A 22,379-nucleotide genomic window follows, 5' to 3' on the forward strand; every position below is an offset into this window, starting at 1 on the left:
ATTGTCACACATGAGCCTTATTATTTGTCTCAAGCAGTCAGTGCAAATACTGTTGCACATTCACGCACACAACAAATATGGTCCCACAAACAAAAGATCAGACAAGGTGTAGCTCAAAGACTTCATTTCCACTCCCAAAGTGGCTTTCAGTGAGCGAGTAGAATTTCCCATCATACAAAATGCCAGAGTGGTTCATCCCGAAACAGTACATAGAAAAATACAAAGGACAGATAAGCTCTGTCCACACAGACAGAAGATCAGAGGAGGTACAGTTTAAAACTTCCAGAGAAAGGCTTCCAAACAGATTGGCTCAGCTATTGAAAGAAAACAAACCCAGAGATGCGCTATGGGGGTTCAGAGTGACTCAGTTCCCCCACGGGAGTGAGACCAGAGTGCCTGGCACGGATGGAGTGGAGAGTGTTCCCAGCCTTTCCCTTCCTGTGACAAAACAATTCCCGCTGAGGAAGAGTATAATAATTTAGGCCACCTCTCATTACTTTTAAGAATATGCATCAGTCAAACAGAATTACAGTAGAATCTCATTCTTCTAAGTGGTAGATTCATAGCTATAGGTAGCCCAGTGTGCCAGTCATCCCTGGGGGCGGGTCAGATGTGGAAGAGGAAGCAATGGCCACAATGCATAAAACAGCCTTGTGCGCAGAACTGAAAGCAAAACCAAAGTCCTCCCCAGACAAACGGAAGCTGCAAGCACACACCAAGAAACAAAGAGGATGTCCACGTCCCGCTAGGCTGGTATGGCCTTGGTCAAAGTGGCACCTCGCAAATGGGATGTTCTTAGTAGAAAATCCCCAGACGGGAATGAAAGGTTCTCCAAATGGACCAGATCTAGTGGCCTTGGTGTGCAAGCCTGGCAGTTTACCACAAGTGCTGGCAGAGGAGTTCCAAAGTCCCAGATGCTACTTTTCTGCTTCCTGATATTAATTCCTTGATCTGGAAGTCCAGGGTGGTCGAGATAGCAGAAGAGAGGAATGTCCTTCAGACACACACCTCATGGACACAGTCCTCTGAACCCAGAGTAAGTGACACCTGTCTTTTTTGTGTCATTAGTTACTAGTGAGGGTCCTGTTGTTGGCACGTGGACAGTGTGGACTGTAGTCCTCTTATTGCAGGACATGACTTGTTTATCTTTCTGTCTCGTCAGAGGTGGGGAATTCTTCAAAGGCCAGTCAGATATCTAAGGACCCAGCGATGTTTCTGAAAGGCAATGAATTGCATAGCAATACTGAGGATGCGTGGATTTATACAACTGGGTGCTCAGATGTAAAGTGTTCTTATTGTTTGGGGGGAGATAATCTTTCTACTAAAAACAGGATGCTTTCTTTTACAATGGTTTCTGGTGAGTAATTAAGAAAGTCATCCCAGTATTAAGGTACTTTCTGCAGACAGTTATGCAAGACACTAACAACAGTCAAATTTCTCCATGGAAACAAAGCCCAAATATGCCGTAAGAAACAATTTTAGCAAAAAGAGTAATATTAATCAGAGAAACAATTACAGATGCAAAGATGATTTGATACTGAGACAATTTCTGAAGAGGACTAGACACAAGGATCCTCAGAATTAGAACTGTGTGCTGTTTTAGGAGGAGGTAGGATCTCAACCGCCGGAAGGCAGGCAGCCATCCACGTGACCTCCTGGGGGCGCATCCATTCTGTTCTTAAGAAGAGGAAGGTCAGAGTTCCATTCTAAAGATGCAGGAACATGGGGGCTACTTGGAAGTATCTACTTAGCCTTTCCTCCAGTAGGTCTGGAGGGTCCTAGACTTTCAGGATTAGAAATCCCCAGAAGTCTGTACAGCTGACCGCCAGGCTCTGTGCCCCTCACTGACCCTTAAGTCCCCACTCTGGCTCCAGGACAGGGCATGGATGCACTGGTAAGTGTTTATCAGCTAATTCTCCTGAGAAAAGTACCCTGATTCCTAGTGCTGGCCGATTCCCATGTGTAAATGTTCCCATTCTGGTTGACTTTGAGTCACCAGCATGCTGGATGCAGAACAGCTGCACACGGCTGGCTCTTCTGAACCAGTAGAAGCCAGCTCCTGCACCCCACCAGGCCTGGGCGTCTTCCACCACCACAGACGGCCCTTTGTCTGTCCAGAGGCTTCACCAGCTCCCAGGATAAAGGGTGCTGGCGCTGGACCACTGGGGCAACGGCCTGAGGCAGACGTTGGTAGCAGGCTGCAGACGGACTGGCGCATGACGTGGCAACATGCTCCTTGGGTCTCGCCTCCAGGGCCTCACTCCAGTCCATCTCCCTTTAGGAACAACATGCCCAGGAGCTGATTCTGGTGCCCAACATGTGGGGAAGTAGTGAACTGGCTTGAAGGTGGGAGTGGGTGTGAGGGTGACTGTTCAGATGGCCCCTGACAGAGCTGACGTGGTTTGCCTCCACCTTTGCCAAAATTCCCCAGGAACTGGGCTCACGGGCTCGGCCTTGCACCCCTTGCTGTCTGTGCTGCCCGCTGCTAACACAGTAAGCCTGAGAACCCACCCAGATGTGCTGACTGCCACATGGAGCTGTCTGCACTGGCAGTGGCAGCAGAAACCAGAAACTGCCAGCACAGCTTGTTTAGTGAGGGGCAGCCTGGGTTTCTCCAGAAAGAGGCTTGACTGGCTGTATGCAAGTTCAGAGATGGAGGAGAGCGCCCTAAGGATGGATTGGATGGGAAAGGACCGCCCCCCAGCCTGGGGGCCCAGCAGCACCTCACCCCCCTGAGCCTTAATCTCCGAATGCCACTGCAGAAATGTGAATTTTGTGAGCAGGAAACATTCATTAGGCTCTGTGGAAGGAGGAGCACTGGACTCCCAAGATTTTAGATGGGAATTATGATGTAGGTACCACTCACTTTCCTGATCAATGTTTAGATCAGATCAATTAGATTGATGGCAGCGTTTTGGTAATTTCACAGCGCAGTGCAGATGGAAAGGACTGTCAAAATCCATCACTCCCAAGCAGAATTCATTTTCCAGATTAACTATAGACAGACCTGTAGGGAGAGGGGTACATTGGCAAGAATAGATTGAAACCTGGGACGTTCCTGGTGGTGCTGGGCCTCAGAGCACCTGCAGGGAAGGAGGTCCCCTCATATTTACTGAGGACCTGATAATATCCAGGGGAAGGCTCAGACATTCCCATACATCAGCCTTGGAAGGTAAGGGTGCTTTCCCACGTTATAGGTGAGGAATGAGGCTCGGGGAGTAGGTTACTTTATCCGAGGTCACAGAGCTGATAGGTTATACAAAAGCGTGTGCTCTTTTGGGGAGGAGTCTTCAATAAGTGATTGGAAAGGATAGAAAGGAAAGCTGAAAAGCAGGGGCTGGGGATTTTCTACAAAGGCAGGCTATCTAGTGGTTTTTTTGTTTGTTTTGCTTTCTGGCAGCCCTCGTTACAAATTTCCTAAAATTTATTTTAGGAGAATTCTGGCCTCTGCCGGGTCACTGTGTGACACTTTCTATCTTGAGGCTGTTCTGAGCCTTTCTTTCCTTGGAGCCTCCTCTTCTCCTTAGCAGGTCACCCCACTCCTCCCAGTCTGGGGTTCCCTTTGACTCCTCCTCACAGCTGTCATGAGAGGTCTACAGAGTCACCTGGGTGACTACAGAGGACTGTGTAACATGGGCCCGGCTGGTGGGGCAGGTCGGCCATCCCGTATTTCAGTACCGCAGCACTGTTGGTGAATTTTCCGTTGCAGGACATCCTTGGCCCTTCCTACCTAATGACAGTAGTGTCCCCCAGTCTTGGTGACAGGCAAACGCACATTGTCCTGTGCCCTCAGGGCGCTGTCTCCCTTCTAGCTGAGATTCTTTTTCACCTCAAAAGCAAGAAAGATACCTTGCATCTGATGCAGTTCATGGTACAGGTAGTTTAACTCCAACACTAGTGTTTCTATTTAACTTTTTCTATCAAATAAGGTTTATCTAAAAGATTCTTTAAAAGTTACAGCTACGACACCAATTCATGTGTTGCAAATGACACTTTTTTTTTCCTTGCCTAGGTAGTAACAGCCTCATCTAGTGCAGCACCATGGAAATTCTCCAATCATGATGAGTAAAATAGTTAGGGTAAACTTGTCGTTCATATTGAGTACTAGGAGGAATTATTTTGAATGAGGAATGTAAGTGATCCTTAAGAAAAAACTTTTTGTTGTTATACTGTTTGATTCCTGTAATACAATGTATTAGGTGTTCCCTGAAAGGAAATAAAATGTTTCAAATCCAAAAACAAAAGTTTTTGACTCTCAGGCAGGACTGTTTTCCTTCCCAGCCTCCTCTGGGGACGCCACAGTGCACAGTTACTGCCCTGATTGGGGGCAGGAGAGCCAGGGGGCTTCAGGAATGGGCCTGAGAGTGGCACGCACCAGGGTTTGAGCTCCAGCTCTTGCTCTCACCAGCTTTGTGTCCTGACTGCTCCCAGCTTGTGTGCCTTCCCCTCTAAAGTGGGGAATGACCATGGGACGCCCTCAAGGCTGTTCAGCACTGAGCCCAATGTCGAGTGCATGGAAGCTCTCAGGAAGCCTCGGTCGTGAACATGCGTGAGGCCCCCCTTGTCCTCCCGTGTCTGCGCTCTCCATCCTCTGGACGTCTCCTGCAGGGCACTCAGGGCCAGAGCACTTGAGTCAGCGCCGTGTGCACGCCCTGTTTGTCAGTGTGGTAGACTACAGGTTGCATGAGGGCAGAGGACCTGGGTCTCCCTTGCTGCACAGGGCGTGGTACACAGTGGGCACTAGTAAACAGCTGTCCAGGGGCTAAGGACGCATACTCACTGCCTTGTTTTTGTTGTCCAGAGCCCACTGCCTTTAACAGCAAATACATACAGAAACATTCCCCTTGACCCGTGGCAGAAGCCAGGATGGAAACTTCAACCAGCGCAAAGGACCATGACATGACCACAGAATACGACTATGGGGACACGATCCTGCATGACCCGGTAGAAGAGAAGGCCTTTGGGGCCCAGCTGCTGTCCCCCTTGTACTCGGTGGTGTTTGTCATTGGCCTGATCGGCAACATCCTAGTGGTGGTCCTGGTCCTCATGAAATACAAGAGGCTCAGAAAGATATCTTTGAGAAGGAAATGGCAACCCGCTCGAGAACTCTTTTCTGGAAAATCCTATAGATGGAGGATATCTAACATCTACCTCCTCAACCTGGCCATTTCTGACCTCATCTTCCTCTTCACGCTGCCCTTCTGGATCGACTACAAGCTGAAGGATGACTGGATTTTCGGTGATGCCGTGTGTAAGTTGCTCTCTGGGTTCTTTTTCCTGGGCTTGTACAGCAAGATCTTCTTCATCATCCTGCTGACTATTGACAGGTACCTGGCCATCGTCCACCCCCTGTCTAAACTTTGGTGTTGGTACATTACCTCTGGTCCTATCACCTGCATTGTCACCTGGGTCCTGACCATCTTGGCTTCTGTCCCCGGCTTGTACTTTTCCAAGACCCAGTGGTGGTTCACCCACTACACCTGCAGTCTTCATTTTCCTCCTGAAAGCCATGGAAGAAAGTGGAAGCAGTTCCTGGCTCTGAAACTGAACATCTTGGGGCTGATATTGCCTCTGTTGGTCATCATTGTCTGCTATAGACAGATTATAAAGATTATGCTCAGAATATCAAATAAGAAGAGGGTCAAAGCCGTGCATCTGATTTTTGTCATCATGATCACCTTCTTTCTCTTTTGGACGCCCTACGATCTGACTGTGTTTGTTTCTGCTTTCCAAGATTCCCTGTGTGAGCACTGCAGCCAGCTGGACTTGGCCATTGAAGTGACAGAGGCGATTGCCTATGTGCACTGCTGCATCAACCCCCTAGTCTATGTCTTTTTCCGCGGGGGGTCCCGCAGGGTTCTATGGGACTTGCTCTATCAGCTGACTAAGTGTCACTGCTTCCTCTACAAGAGGCAGGAGAGGGTCAACTCCATGTCCGTTACACAGGCAAGGAAGAACGCTGTTCTGTGCTCAGACTCAGGCCCCTCATTTCCATCGAGGCCCCAAGAAGCATAAGCTGCTAGCATGCTGACTGGGGAGGAGGCAGCTTGGGTCTCCCAGCCAGATTCTGACACCTGACCTGGAACTGTAGCCACATGGGGTTGAGGGAGCTCCAAGGTGTTCTACAAAATCACCATTAAGGTTTGATTTTTCTCCATGAACTTCTCTTTGGTGGAAAATGAGATGAACAGATGAGATGGTGGAAATGAATAAATAAAGTGGAACATCCCAGAAGACTGGGTCAAAGGATGACAGAGAAGGGCTTGGTACCAAAGAGAAGTTCAGATTGTTGAACAATAGCATTTGTAAACCAGTCACTGAGCATCTGCTACCCTCACCCCCAAGACCAGTGATCTTGCAAATGGGGATTTCCATAGCTGCCTCCACTCTGAGCAGAGAAGCCAAGCAGGAGCCGGCAGCCATCTCTCACCTCCCCACCCCCACTCCCAGAGCAGCGTTTAGGCTCTTGGAAACCCTGAGAAATCTAGAACTCCTGATGGAAGAACTTGACACCTAATAGGAAATAGGATTGGGGAACTGCTGTTGGCAGTGAAGCTAAGAAAGCCCTTGGATGGAATTTTTATAGTCACTAAAGTCAACAAATGCAGGCAGTGGGGTAGACACAGATAAAATGTATAAACTGTAGTCATTACTTCCTTTTACCATTCCTGTCTCCTGAATAGTTTTCAGAATCTCCCTTCCCTGTCAGTTGAGGGATGCAGCAGGAATTTCTGACAGCTTTACTGCAGAAATTATTATCAGGCAAAAGGAGACAAGGCTGATTTTCTTCCTCTGGACCTCCACCCAGACCTTACAGTTGTATGGATCAGAGTTCTGGCTGCCACCTTGGACTGATCAGCAGGACAGTGACCTGGTGTGCAGGGTTTGAGGCTGGCAGGGAGAGCAACATCTACCAGGAGGGGTGGGGACTCTGTCAGTGTAGGAAGTCGAGGACCACTTAACTCAGAGAAATTCATTTACCCTAAAGGTCCTTAACATCTCCGCTCTCACCTGAATTGAGGTAGGACCTCTTGTGCATCGTGCCTTTCTTCCTTTTTCCCTTAGATGTATATTTCTCTAAAAATGATTTTCCCAGTTATAAAAATTGTTTCCAGAACAGCTTAAAATCACAAAAGGAGAAAAAACAAACTTCAAAATTATTCATAATCCCCTACCCAGAGGCAGCACTCTACATTCTTTGATGGGTTAATATTTTCTTTTAGTTTTCTTGCTTCTGTACATGTTTATGTTTACAAATAAGATGAACTTCAGCTGTAGTTATTCTTCTACTGTTGTTTAAGTAGCAGTGTGTGGGGGTCACTTTTCCAGGCAATAAATCATTTCAAAGCATTGGTTTTGGGCCCAGCACTGAGTTCTTCCACCAGAAGATACCATAATTCACTCTGGGTAAATGACCTACCTAGACATACCTACCTTCCAAGAAGACATACAGATTTCCCAGAAATACATGAGTAAGAGCTCAACATCACTGATCATCCTGGAAATGTAAGTCAGGACCAGAGTAGGATATCAGCTCATACCTGTGAGAGTGTCTATTTTTAAATAAACAAGAGATTTCAAGAGCTGTGAGGATGTAGGGAAAAGGGACCCTCGTGCACTATCGGTGGGAATGTAAATGGGAGCAGTCACTGTGGAAACCAGTATGGAGGCTCCTTAAGAAATTAAAAATAGACCTACTATATGACCTAGCAATGCCACTTCTTCGTATGTAGTATATGCAGACGAAATCAAGTCATTATCTCAGTGAAATGTCTGTTCTCCCATGTTTATTGCAGCGTTGCTCACAATAGTCTAGGTATGGAAAAACCTAAGTGTCAGTGGACAAACGAATGGGAAAAATTGAATGAACAAGGCAGAAGTCCTATTCGAAGGTTTTTAATGGGTATTATTTTTTCATCCCCCTCCCCATTTTTATTGTGGTAGAATGCACTCAAAATGTACACTATTATTGATATTTAAGTTACAGTTAAGTGGTATTAAAAATGCATTCTTCTAGTGTCTGTTATTACAGTGTTGGGCTTTCCTATGGGCCAGTTGATCTCTGAGAACCATGCTCACAGAGGATTCTTGTTAGAAATGTGACTTTCAGGGGCCTGTGTGGACTCCAGAAGGGCACTGGTGACTCAGGGAGATCTTAGTCAGATCCATCATGTGCATCGGGGATTTCTCCTGGGGTTTTTCTGGTATCAAGAACATTATGTCCTCCAGGCTGTAACCCCACACTAACACTTCATTGGTTGAATGAACTCATTTTTCCTTGCAGTCTCCTGTGATCCAAGCATTAATAATCAGAGGTGACACCAAGTCTGACACCTTTGTCCTCCACTCAGGGATCATCGTGTTATCTAATACAGCATTCCAGCAGAGGATGCGGTGTGGGAGCCCTCAGGGCCTCTCAGACACTGTGTGGAAAACACTCATGGAGGTTCACAGGACAGTCTCTAAGAAATCCTCAGTGAGGAACAGGTTTAAATACGATTAACCTTGCATTCTGCCAATGTAGTTGTGAAGTAGAAAAAACTTTTCTTTTCTCAAATAACATCTGTTATCATCCCTCAAAGATGCTTCTTGCTTGGGAGAAAAGCTATGACCAACCCAGACAGCATATTAAAAAGCAGAGACATTACTTTGCTGACAAAGGTCCATCTAGTCAAAGCCATGGTTTTTGCAGTAGTCATGTATGGATGTGAGAGTTGGACCATAAAGAAAGCTGAATACCAAAGAATTGATGCTTTGAACTGTGGTGTTGGAGAAGACTCTTGAGAGTCCCTTGAACTGTAAGGAGATCAAACGAGTCAGTCCTAAATGAAATCAGTCCTGAATATTCATTGGAAGGACTGATACTGAAGCTGAAACTCCAGTACTTTGGCACCTGATGCAAAGAACTGACTCATTTGGAAAGACCCTGATGCTGGGAAAGATTGAAGGCAGGAGGAGAAGGGGACAAGAGAGGATGAGATGGTTGGATGGCATCACCGACTCAATGGACATGAGTTTGGGTAAACTCCGGGAGTTGGGATGGACAGGGAGGCCTGGTGTGCTGCGGTTCATGGGTCTGCAGAGTCGGACACGACTGAGTGACTAAACTGAACTGATCATCCCTCAAGACTAGGGCTGGGTTGGAGAACACCAGGGGTGTTGGTCTGATGATCGGTCAGCACATGGGCAAAGCACAGTACAGTTGCCAGCTGCCCATGGTCCATCCTGTCCTTTTGACAGCAGTCTCCATACCAACCCCTCGAGGTTGGTGGGGATGCTGGTGTCACCCTATGTGATAGATGAGGAAACTGGGATTCACGAAGGGACTTGGCAGACAACACAGAGCGGTCAGAGGGCAGAGCTGGGCTCCACCCCAGAATTTATTTATTTTTCAAAATTTTTTTTATGTGGACTATTTTTTAAATTCATTTTATTTTTTATTGAAGCAGAGTGGATTTACAGCATTGTCTTAGTTTCAGGTGCACGAGAAAGTGGTTCAGTTATTCATATGTACATTTTTTCATATGCTTTTCCATTATAGATAATGGCAGGATATTGAATAGAGTTCCGTGTTGCTATACAGTAGGGCTTGTGTATCTATTTTATAAGTATTTGTGTGTATCTAATTTTTTGAAGTTACCCTGTAAAGCATTACTTTTCAAATTTGTTTTTAATGGGAGAATAATTGCTCTACAATGTTGTGCTGATTTCTGCCATGCAGCAATGTGAATCGCCTGCAAGTATACATCTATCCCCTCCCTTTTGAACCTTCCTGCCACCTACCCCCATCTCACCCTTTTAGACGGTCACAGAGCAGGGGGTTGAGGTCCCTGCATCACACAGCAGCTTCCCCTAGCTATCTCTTTTACACATGTTGGCCCGTCTGTTTCAATGCTACTCTCTCAATTTGTCCCACCCTCTCTCCTCCACTCTGTCCGCAGTTCTGGTCTGTATTCCTCCCCTGGAAATAGGTTCATCGGTACCATTTCTCTAGATTCCACGTATACGCATTATTATGTGTTGTTGTGGTTGTTTAGTCGCTACATCATGTCTGACTCCTTTGCGACACCATGGATTGTAGCCCGCCAGGTTCCTCTGTCCGTGGGATTTCCCAGGCAAGAACACTGGAATGGGTTGTCATTTCCTACTTCAGGGGATCTTCCCGACCCTGGGATGGAACCTATGTCTCGTGTCTCCTTTATTGACAGGCTAATTCTTTGCCACTGTGCCACCTGGGAAGCCCTAGTTTTGATATGCATTTCTCTAATAATGAGTGATGCTGAGCATCTTTTCATGTGTTTATTGGCCGTCTGTGTGGCTTTGGAGAAATGTGTGTTTAGATCTTTTGCCCATTTTTTGATTGGATTGTTTGTTTTTCTGACTTTGACCTGCATATGCTATTTTTATATTTTGGAGATTAACCCTTTGTTATTTGCTTCAATTGCAATTATTTTCTTTCATTTTGAGGGTTGTCTTTTCATCTTGTTTATAGTTTCCTTTGCTGTGCAAAAGAGTTTAATTAGGTCCCATTTGTTTATTTTTGTTTTTATTTCCATTACTCTAGGAGGTAGGTCAAAGAGGATCTTACTGCAATTTATGTCAATGAGTATTCTGTCTGTATTTTCCTCTGATAGTTTTATAGTTTCTGGCCTTAAATTTAGGTATTTGATCCATTTCATCTGTAATCAGTGAGAGTTTTACTTCTTTTCAAATCTTGATTCCTTTTATTTCTTTTTCTGTATGATATGAAGAGGTGTTCCAATTTCATTACTTACATGAAGCTATCCAATGTTGCTGGCAAAATACTTATTGAAGAGGTTGTCTTTTCTCCATTGTATATTCTTGCCTCCTTTGTCAAAGATAAGGTGCCCATAGGTGCACAGCTTTATCTCTGGGCTTTCTATCGTGTTCCGTTGATCTGTATTTTTTGTGTTTCATGCCAGTGCCATACTGTCTTGACTACTGTAGTTTTGTAGTACAGTCTGAAGTCAGGAAGGCTGATTCCTCCAGCTCCTTTTTTCTTTCTGAAGATTAGCTTTGACTAATAGCTTTGGCTATTCAGGGACTTTTGTGTTTCCATCCAAATTAAAAAGTTTTTTATTCTAGCTCTGTGAAAAATGCCACTGGTAATTGGATAGGGATTGCATTGAATCTGTAGAGTTTTTGGAGTAGTATAGTCATGTTCACAATGTTGATTCTCCCAGTTGAGGAGCATGATATTAGCTGCTTTTGTTTGCATTGTCTTTGAGTTCTTTCATCAATGTCTTATAATTTTCTGCATACAGGTCTTTTGTCTCCTTAGGTAGATTTATTCCCAGGTATTTTATTCTTTTTATTGCAATGGTGAATGGGATTGTTCCTTAATTTCTCTTTCTGATTTTTTGTTGTTAGTGTATAGGAATGCAGAGTATTTCTGTGTATTGATTTTGTATGCTGTTGGTTTGCTAAATTCATTGTTAGCTCTAATAATTTTCTGATGGTATTTTATGGGTGTTCTATGTATAGTATGTCATCTGCAAACAGTGAGAGTTTTATTTCTTCTTTTCAAGTCTGGATTCCTTTTATTTCTTTTTCCTCTCTGATTGTCATGGTTGCTGCTGCTGCTGCTGCTAAGTCACTTCAGTTGTGTCTGACTCTATGTGACCCCATAGACGGCAGCCCACCAGGCTGCCCTGTCCCTGGGATTCTCCAGGCAAGAACACTGGAGTGGGTTGCCATTTCCTTCTCCAATGCATGAAAGTGAAAAGTGAAAGTGAAGTCACTTAGTCATGTCCGACTCCTAGCAACCCCATGGACTGCAGCCCACCAGGCCCCTCCGTCCATGGGATTTTCCAGGCAAGAGTACTGGAGTGGGATGCCATCGCCTTCTCCAGATTGCCATGGCTAGGACTGCCAAAGCTGGTTCTTTGAGATGATAAACAAAATTGACAAACCATTAGGCAGAGTCATCAAGAATAAAAGGAAGAAAAATCAATAAAATTAAAAACAAAAAGGAGAGACTGCAACAGGCAATGCAGAAATACAAAGAATCATAAGAGATTATGAACAACTATATGCCAATAAAAGGGGAAATCTGGAAGAAATTAGCAAATGCTTAGGAAAGTACAACCTTCCAAGACTGAACCAGGAAGAAATAAGAAATTATGGAACAGACCAGTCACAGGCAATGAAATTGAAACTGTGATCCAAAATCTCCCACAGAAACAAAAACCAAGGGCCAGATGGCTTCACAGGTGAATTCTGTCAAATGTTTAGAGATGAGCTAACTCCTATCCTTCTCAAACTCTTCCAAAAAATTTCAGAGGAAGGAACAGTCCCAAATTCATTCTACAAAGCCACCATCACCCTGATACCTACACCAGACAAAGATATAAGAAGAAAAGAAAATTACAGGCCAATATCACTAATGAGCATAGATGCAAAAATCCTCAACAAAATACTAACAAACAGAATCCAACGACACATTAAAGGAATCATACACCAGGATCAAATAGGGTTTATCCCAGGGATGCAAGGATTCTTCAATCTATGCAGTCAGTCATTGTGCTACACCATATTAACAAATTGAAAAATAAACATGATATGATAATGTCAATGAAAAAAGTGAAGGTGTTAGTTGCTCTATTGTGTCTGACTGTTTGCAACCTCATGGACCGTATAGCCAGCCAGTCTCCTCTGTACATGCATAAAAAGTTTTTGACAACATTTGACACCCATTTATGATAAAAACTCTTTAGCAAATGGACATACAAGGAACCTGCCTCAACATAATAAAGGTCATATATGACAAACTCACCGCAAACATCATTCTCAGTAGTGAAAAACTGAAAACACTCTTTTCTAAAATCAGGAACAAAAACAAAGTTTCCACTTTTGCCACTATTATTCAATATAGTTTTGGAAGTCCTAGTCATGGCAATCAGTGGATGCTTTTTCGAGTATGCCCAAAGTACATTGAATTGAGGTTGAAAGTTTCCCCTCTGCCCAGTCAAGAGTTATTTCAGAGGGTCCCCAAGTGGGTCCTCACATGTGTCCACAAGTCAGTCTATTAGATGCTGTTACCACAGCACTTCTGCTGCCGCCTCGGCCAGCCCCAACTCAGTCTGCCTGAGAAGCCTCTTGCTAGCATCACTGAAGCCTTCACTAATGGGCTTTATTGTGAAGGTGCCAGCCCTCTGGGTCCCAGGGCTGGGCCAGGTAACTCACAGACAATTCTGAGCCTACAGCCTACAATTCTTCAGACCTGCAAGAATCTCACAGTCCGTCATGAAAGCAGCTTAGTCCTCCAGCATCGGGGCTCAGATGCAATTCAGGGAGCCAGACAGGGAAGAAAGACCACATCACCCTCCAGCCTCCTTTTCTCTCCTCCTCACCACCCCTGAGTCAATTAAGTTTATTCTCTGTCCTCCCTTACAAAATAAAGGCACTGCGATCATAAGCCAACGACAGCAAACATTCGATGAGGCAACCAGAGAGATGATTAAGTATTTCATGCATTAGCAGTATCTGGGTGCAAAGGTCAAACAGCCCAAGTGCCCTGTCCCACAGCTGCTAATGCAGCTCATTAGCCCACATCCTGTGGACATTGTGACCTGCAGGGCACAGAGATCGTTAGGTCTGGAGTCTCAGTTGAAAGTCACATTGGGTTGTTCCTGGATTATCCACCAAAAGCTAAGAGAGAAAGCCGTCCTCCTGGGTGATTTCGCATTCTCCTTGGCAGTCTAGAATAAGGTACCTCCCAGAGCCTCTACATTCCCCATCTTTAGAGAAGGCACGACCTCTCTGGCATCAGACACAGCTGTGGACTCCTTCCTTCTCCCGCTCCTCCCGGCTTCCACCAACAGATTAGTATGGCGGGGTCCCATTTCCTTTGGTGTCCTAGTTCTTCCTTTCCACTGTGATTATAAAAACATTTATTAGAGAACAATTTATTCCTCAGGTCCCTTAATGAAGTCCAGATTCTGTTTGTTTTATACAGACAGACACATGTGCAGTTCTTTGTGCTACTTTTAGACGAGCAATGCGGTTTACAGGGAATTTTCCTGAGTCCACACACTCAGTTTGCATGTCATCTTCAGCTACTTCCATAGAAAAAAGAAAAAGTTTAATAACTCAGCACCCTATGCAGTCCAGAAGACATAATACTAAAGGAATTTGCAAGCCTGCACTGCCAGTCAACGTGCCTACATCAGATAAACCATCTTCTCTTATTCTAAAACAGGGAAGGTGGCTCCAGAAGCAATCTGCTCTCTGACCTCCTCACATGTGTCTCACGTCTCATACCTGGAGCAGTTGGAACAAAGACCATAAATCTAAAAAGTAATAATAGTAGGCAAAATACTTAATCATTGGTCCTCCCCAAGACTTCTACCTTCCGTATATTCACATAAATTGCCTTTACCCCCAGCTCTGGATTATGCCCAAAGCTATTGCTAATGATTCTTTGCGCATGGACAGTTTGCTATATGTTATAGCACTTATATAAATTGGCAATTTTTGCTCATTTCATGAACTATGCGATGCAGGTAAGGGGATTGATATTAATAGTATCTGCATTTTATAGATGAAGCAAATGAGAAATCAAGAGTTTGCAAAGGTGTTCCAATGAGTGGGAATCGCTCTGGTTGGTCATAATAATTTATCTTCTCTTACATGATCATGTTTAATCTGGAAATATTTCCTATTTTTAAATTTGGTTATTTTGAGTTATATAGACATACCATTACATTATAGATGGGTATTCAATATATTATGTTACTTTACCATTTACCAAGATGTAAGGATACATCAATGCCTTTAATTTGTAAGCCTTATCTGAATTTTAGCCAATGATTTGTGCAAGAAATGTGAACCAGGAGACAGTATTCTAGGTTTCTTCGGTAAATACTGATAAATTTTAGTCACATAAATGACTGGGAGGTACTCACATAACTGAAATAAAGTACACCAGAGCTTGATAGAGTGAAGAATGACTTGAATAAAGGTTGAGTTACCTGGTACTAGGGCCGGGTCTGTCATTAACTCACTTTCATGCCCACCTCTGTTCCTTATTCAGATAATAAAAGAGGAAAATCCAGTTCAATAAGTATTTATCAGGCAGGGGCTTACTGTGGGCATTTAACATATGACATTTAATTTAAACCTCACTGCAGTCCAAACATCCCATTTTACAGAAAAGAGGGCCAGTGTCAGGAAACTAAGAAATGGGCAAGGCAAGGTCATGTTCTTTTCTGTGTACAAAGCCCTGCTTGCTATTAAGAAACCTGTAAAGATGAAAGAGATAGAGTTCCTCTCCTCAAAGTGCTTTCAAAATAGCAGAAGTGAACAGATGCACAGTCAGTGAGCAGGAAGGTGCCAGTTAATAAGGAGAAGCAAGCGCTGCAAGAAATGGTGCCAAAGGCAAGGGAAGCGCGTCAGAGGGAGAAATCAGTTCTGCCTCTCCATGGGGGTGGGGGAGGGTCAGGTGCTGATTTATCACAAGAGCAGATTTTAATGTGTATGTCTAAGGGAGATTCTGAGTTTCAACAAGCAAAGATGCAGCAGTAGGATATTCTGGGTGCAGGTAGCATCAGTAAGACACAGTGATGGTAAAACTCAGGGTGTGTGCAGGACTCACCCAGCAGGCCGGTGTGGGTGGAGCACAAGCCCTGGTGACTCAGAGTGTCCCCTCCGGCCCTGCTCCATCGCTGTTAGCAGGGAGCCCCTGGAAACGCAGGCTGTCAGGTCCCACTCCAGATGGCTTGCAGTCTGCGCAGGTGATTCACGGGCAAAGGAATAAAAGGAAAAGTAACGCAGAAAGGCGGCTTCTGGTCAGATCCATAGAAACTGCAGGATGGATCGATTAGATGAGGCCTTGGAGCGAGACAGGGGGTCCGTGTCTGCTCTGCCTTCAGCTCCCTCACTGTGCAGCTGTGGGGCCTCTGGCAAAGTTACTTCAGCTTTATTTAAGCTACCTGTGGCCTCATAAGATTTTTTTAACGGACTTTATTTTTTAGAGCAGTTGCAAGTTCACAGCAAAACCCAGGAGAAAGGACAGAGAGTACCCTTCCCGTTCACCCATTGCCCCGAAACACCCTCCCCCTCCCCCTATTATCATCATCCCCCAAACAGTGTCACAGCTGATGAGCCTACTACAGTGATTCATCCTCACCCAAAGTCCCTAGTATACCCTAGTAGGGTATACTTTCGGTGTTGTACAGTCTAATGAATTTAGATAAACGAGTAATAACGTGTCCATCACAATGGTATCATTTTCATAACCCTAAAAATCGCCCTTGAAAAGGTGCTCTGCCTTTGCCTTTTACCTCCCTAATCCCTGGCAACTGCTGATCTTTTCACTGCCTCCATAGTTTCGCCTTTTCCAGAAGGTCATGCTTTGGAATCATGCAATATGCACCCTTGCCGGATTGGCTTCTTTGGCTTGGTAATATGTATGTAAGCTTCTTTTCATGGCCTGGATAGCTCATTTATTTTCAGTGCTGAATAAATATTTCATTGTCTGGATGTATCACAGTCTGTTTATTCATTCACCCACTGACGAGCATCTCAGTTTCTCCCATGTTTGGCAGTTGTAAATAACACTGCTCTAAAAATCTGGGTACACGTTTAAAAAAATTTTTTTTTTCAGTTTTCATGCTTTTTATTGAAGTATAGTTGACTTACAATGTTATGTTAATTTCTACTATACAGCAAAGTGATTCTGTTATATACACATTCTTTTTTTAAAATACTCTTTTCCACTATGGTTTGTCACAGAATATTGAGTATAGTTCTCAGTGGTATAGAGTGAAAGTGAAAGTCACCCAGTTGTGTCCGACTCTTTGTGGACTATACAGTCCATGGAATTCTCCAGGCCAGAATACTGGAGTGGGTAGCTTTTCCCTTCTCCAGGGGATCTTCCCAACCCAGGAATCGAACTGGGGTCTCCTGCACTGGAGGCAGTTCTTTACCAGCTGAGCTATCAGGGAAGCCCTGTGCTGTAGAGTAGTACCCTGTGTATGCGCTGTCTATATAAAAGCTTATGTCTGCCAACCCAGCCTTCCACTGCATCCCTCTTTCAAACCCCCTTGGCAACCACCAGTCTGTTCTCTGTCTGTGATTCTGTTTCTGTTTCATAGATAGGCTCATTTGTACTGTATTTTAGGTTACACATCTAACATGTGATTGAACTAGGGACAGAACCCAGGTTCCTTGCATTGTCTTCAGATTCTTAACCACTGGACCACCAGCGAGTCCACTACTGGCTTTTTCATCTTTGCTTTTAATATACAGAAAATCCTTCTTACTCAAGCTACTTATGATTTACAACAGTTTGCTAGTTTATATCTGTGGATAAACTTATAGTATTTTTCTTTTCTCTCTGTCTGGTTCCTCTAGAAATCAGAGACCCTTTGGTTCTAAGCAACTTTATCAGGGGAATGGGAAAGACTATCTCTTGGCATGTGCAGGAATTTAAATATTCATAAACCTGCAAAAGAGACAAATTTACCCAAACCATAAATATCACAGGAAGAATTTGAAGGCAAGCCATTGGCATGGCTATTCTGGCCTTTAGAGGCATTTTAAAAGTTCAGTCTGAGATTCCTATTAAGTTCCAGTGCAGTCAGTTTGAAAGAGTTTATATGGCAGTTACACTCATGTGAATAATTTGGTCATGTTTATTGAAAACAAACCTATTTTAAGTGAATCAGTCTTAATTTTGCTATATTTCGTAGAAATAAAGATAATCTAGAGAAGAAAATTACATTTCAATATTAAACTTTTGTGATCATGAAGTTTTGTATGTACTGAGGCTTTGTATTTCTTATCTCTGTCCAGGATGGCTCCTTGTTGCTGTGTTACATTATTATAAAGGTTCATTGAATTAGTAAAAGAATATTCTAAGCTTGTTTCTAAGTCTGATCTTGGATAAAGATCAAATGTCTTCTGACCTGCAGCTAGGAGATTATGTACACTGGAAAAGATATCATTTAACAAACTATCTCCAAGCTAAATAAAAGGACCTTATAGTACTCTTAACTAGCACATGTGCAACAAAACTGAAGGGAATTGCCTGTTAATTCCATATTTCCCATTTAAGAAGGGCATCCACATAGGGTTGTCTGTAGAAGACTGTTAACCCCAAAGGATACCCACACCAGATGAAGAGGCGACAATAGCAGTGGAAGACAGCTGACATGTAAGTCTGGACCAGGACTGTAAGAATTAGCCAACCAGTTCAGTTGCTCTGTTTACTGAATGTTTGTCTTCCTGTCATCATGGAAAGTTACTGTACTTAAAGTGGAGAGTGAAAAAGTTGGCTTAAAGCTCAACATTCAGAAAACTAAGATCATGGCATCTGGTCCCATCACTTCATGGGAAATAGATGGGGAAACAGTATCAGACTTTATTTGGGGGGGGGGCTCCAAAATCACTGCAGATGGTGATTGCAGCCATAAAATTAAAAGACACTTACTCCTTGGAAGAAAAGTTATGACCAACCTAGACAGCATATTGAAAAGCAGAGCCATTACTTTGCCAACAAAGGTCCATCTAGTCAAGGCTATGGTTTTTCCAGTGGTCATGTATCGATGTGAGAGTTGGACTGTGAAGAAAGCTGAGCGCCGAAGAATTGATGCTTTTGAACTTTGGTGTTGGAGAAGACTCTTGAGAGTCCCTTGGACTGCAAGGAGATCCAACCAGTCCATTCTAAAGGAGATCAGTCCTGGGTGTTCATTGGAAGAACTGATGTTGAAGCTGAAACTCCAGTACTTTGGCTACTCAATGTGAGGAGCTGACTCATTTGAAAAGACCTTGATAATGGGAAAGTTTGAAGGTGGGAGGAGAAGGGGATGACAGAGGATAAAATGGTTGGATGGCATCACCAACTCAATGGAGATGAGTCTGAGTAGACTCTGGGAGTTGGTGATGAACAGGGAAGCCTGGCATGCTGTGGTCCATGGGGTCGCAAAGAGTCAGACATGACTCAGTGATTGAACTGAACTGAAAGAGTTAATGATCAACATTAATGATCAACAGAGAGTTAATGATCTTCAATGTGAAGATGTAGAAATGAAAAATGACTGTTGAACTGGGGAACTGGTAACAGTTTAGACTATCATTCTACAACATAGCAGATCACCAAACTCACAGTTCCCTGGCAAGAGCGTGGACCTTAGAGTGGCTGAAACCAGAAGGTTGAGGATGCTTGAAACTTCACCTTGTTGCCAGCCACTAGTCATCCACGAGCTGCTTGCTCCCTGCTCCTTGAACACTGTTCAAATTCTCACTACCCCCTCCAGGAGCTTCCCACAGTCTTGAGGACATTAGCATGTTGTGACCTGCTTTGCCTGGCAAAGCAATAAAATCTCTTTTCTGCTTCACCCAAAACTCTATCTCTGTGTTTCCCTTCAGCACCAGTGAATAGAGGCCATTTTGGCAGCACAACCCCTGGTCCTCTGCCTACTTCTCTGATAGACTCCAACTCCCTGTCTATAGTCTCAGATTAAGTGTAGCTGTCTCTGCAGAGGACTTTGGACCCCTCCTACCTTCCTCTGGTGCATCTCTTAAAGAACCCAAGGAGATGTCTCCACCACTACCACTGTGCCTTTCTAGACAAGAGTGTCTCACACTGGGATGTGCGAAGAAATCCTTGGGGAGGCTAGTGAAAAATACAGATTCTCCTCTGTAGGCTTGGGGTGACGCATGAGAGTCTGTATTTCTGATAAGCACTCAGGTTTTACCATCACGTTTTAAAGGGCAAGGGTCCAGCCATGATTCTCAGACTCCAGGACCAATAAGAAGCATGTGGAAGACTTGTTCAGCCATAGCTTCTGGATTCAACACCCCCACATCCTGAGATTCTGCAGGTCAGAGGATGGCGTCTGATAATCTTCATTACCACCAAGCTCCCAGGCAGTGTCTGCTGTAGCCAGCCCACAGATCTGACCTTGAGTTAACACTAGATCCAGGCATTGCCTAACTTATATTTGAGGTCCCTTAACAGGCAAGGGGGCATCCCAGATGGCGCTAGTGGTAAAGAACCCACCTGCCTGCAGGAGACAAGAAATGTGGGTTCCATCCCATGGTGCAGTGGCAACCCACTCCAGTATTCTTACCTGGAGAATCCCCATGGAGAGCGGAGGCTAGTGGGGTACAGTCCATAGGGTCGCAAAGAGTTGGACCCAACTGAAGCAACTTAGCACACACAACAGGCAAGGAAAGATGGCGTTTGGTAGACGTGTGAGAAATGAGATGGAAGGGAATGAATCCCATCATGCAGCAACCATGAGTTAGAGCTCTCAGAGCAGACAGTCAGTGGGTGCAGATGTGTACACGTGACGGTCTGCAGCTGAGATCTGAGGTGCGAAGAAAGGATCACACTCACCGCCTTCATTCCTTCCCGAGTTCCCGCCTAGCAGTGAGCCAGCACCCAGTGCTCGTAGGTACTGTTTCAGGGAACTGTCACCGTGTGGTTAGCAGCCCTTGGCATCCAGTTTCGTGGGCTCAGTGGCCATGCTCTGGGCTCTATGGACAGGAACCACCCCCAGAGGCCCCTGTACTGAAGTAGGTTGTGGAGGGGAGGAAAGAAGCTGGGAGGAGACACAGTGGTCCCCCTTTGTTCATAGCCTCTCAAATCCTGCCCCCCAGTGTCTGCTTCCTGCTGAGCAGCTCCCTGAGGCAGAGCTGCAGAGGGGCTGATCCCTCCCCTGTGTCACTGCTGCCTAGCCCTACCCGAGGAGGCCAGGTGGAGGGGCTGTCTCCTGGTTTCGCTGCAGAGAATCCAGCTCCCAAGTGGATGTTTTCTTACGAAACGGCTGTGAGCTTCCTTGTTTCTAAGAACCGACAGCAGGAAGAGACAGCACTTTTTGTTAGACATCATCATGCCTGGATGAGCTCAGCCGTCTCGTGGGCGTGAGCAGCGCTGATCCGTGTGTGTCAGAAAGATGGAAGTGCCCTGGGTCCTGGATAGACTGCAGAGCTGTTGCTAATGTGCTCTCTGGGTATCCTGACTGTAAATTTCTTGCAATTTAGCCATTCAGAAATGCTTACCGTGGGACTCCTGGCAGTCCAGTGTTTAAGAGTCTGCCCTCCCCATGCAGGAGGCACAGGTTCCATCCCTGGTGAGGGAACTAAGATCCCACATGCTGCAGACCATGGCCAAAAAAATGCTTCTTGAGCACCTGCTGTGTGGGGGTACGGCAGTGAACAAAAGAGGGAACATTCCTCAGGAAGCTGTCATTACATTGAGAGAGACTGGACAATAACTACATTTAAGTATATGTAACCCAGGTTCAGTTCAGTTCAGTCGCTCAGTCGTGTCCGACTCTTTGCGACCCCATGAATCGCAGCACGCCAGGCCTCCCTGCCTATCACCAACTCCCGGAGTTCACTCAGATTCACATCCATCGAGTCGGTGATGCCATCCAGCCATCTCATCCTCTGTTGTCCCCTTCTCCTCCTGCCCCCAATCCCTCCCAGCATGAAAGTCTTTTCCAGTGAGTCAACTCTTCGCATGAGGTGGCCAAAGTAACCCAGGTAGTAATAAGTAAATCTGGGAAGGGGGTCATTGATTTCTGAGGTGGGAGAAGAGGAGATTCAATTTTAATAAGATGGTTAGAGAACACCTCCTGAGAAAGCATTGCACGCGTGTAGAAATGAAGGAGGTCAGAGAACAGGCTTTCCGGGCATGTGGCGGGCAGGGGCGGGTGAGGCATCTTGGCAGAGGAAACAGCACGTGCAAAGGCCCTGGGGTGGAAAGGCACCTGGCGTGTTCAGGGGCATCCTGGGAGCCAGTTTGGCTGGAACGGAGTGAGCGAAGGAGAAGCTAATAGATGAAGTCAGAGAGGGGAGGAGGGCGTGTGGTGAACTGCCTTGCAGGCCAATGTAAGGACTGAAGTAACTGAAGTAACTCTTGAGGAATCCCTCCAGCTGCTGTATTGGAAAGAGACTGTGGTCTTGGTTGGTTTGGACCAAACTGGGGCCAGTGGGTGAAGCAAGAAGGGATTGAAGTCTTTGTATGTTGAAAATGGAGTCAACAGATTCTGCAAAAAAATCGCAGGCCAGGTTCCAAAGAGTAGATTCAAGTGTTACTCCAAGGTTTTGGTAGCTTCTGTGGGAAGAATGGAGCTGCCATTTACCTCTAGGTGTGGATGACAGTGTCAATAACATTTGGAGAGAAGATCAGGAATTCTACTTGAAAAGCTTCTGAGAAAACCAGGTGGAGACATGGAGCGGAGTGTTGGGCATGAGCCCAGATTTGAGGGAGATGGGCAGGCTGGAGATGTAAGTTTGGGCCTCTTCAGAGTAGATATGACATTTTCAGCCATGAGAGAGAATAGAGCAATCAAAGGTGTCACTGTAGATTGGGAGGATGGGGGTTCAAGGACCATGGCCTGGTG

At 45.1% G+C, this 22,379-nt stretch overlaps 1 protein-coding gene across 2 annotated transcripts; it reads left to right on the forward strand.

Moving 5' to 3' along the window:
* Nucleotides 1-704: 704 nt before the first annotated feature.
* On the forward strand, nucleotides 705-12,603 carry LOC101103766 (C-C chemokine receptor type 1-like). Of its 2 annotated transcripts, XM_042236373.2 has the most exons (3): nucleotides 705-1,036; nucleotides 1,163-1,357; nucleotides 4,802-12,603. In XM_042236373.2, the coding sequence occupies exon 3, from the start codon at nucleotides 4,867-4,869 to the stop codon at nucleotides 6,013-6,015; it is 1,149 nt and encodes a 382-aa protein (XP_042092307.1). In that variant the 5' UTR covers nucleotides 705-1,036; nucleotides 1,163-1,357; nucleotides 4,802-4,866; the 3' UTR covers nucleotides 6,016-12,603. The 2 variants fall into 2 exon arrangements, with proteins under 2 accessions (XP_042092307.1, XP_027813534.1); XM_027957733.3 differs by lacking the exon at nucleotides 1,163-1,357.
* The last annotated feature ends 9,776 nt before the right edge of the window (nucleotides 12,604-22,379 follow it).

Source organism: Ovis aries, chromosome 19 (genome assembly GCF_016772045.2).
Source record: "Ovis aries strain OAR_USU_Benz2616 breed Rambouillet chromosome 19, ARS-UI_Ramb_v3.0, whole genome shotgun sequence".
Classification (NCBI taxonomy): Eukaryota; Metazoa; Chordata; class Mammalia; order Artiodactyla; family Bovidae; genus Ovis; species Ovis aries.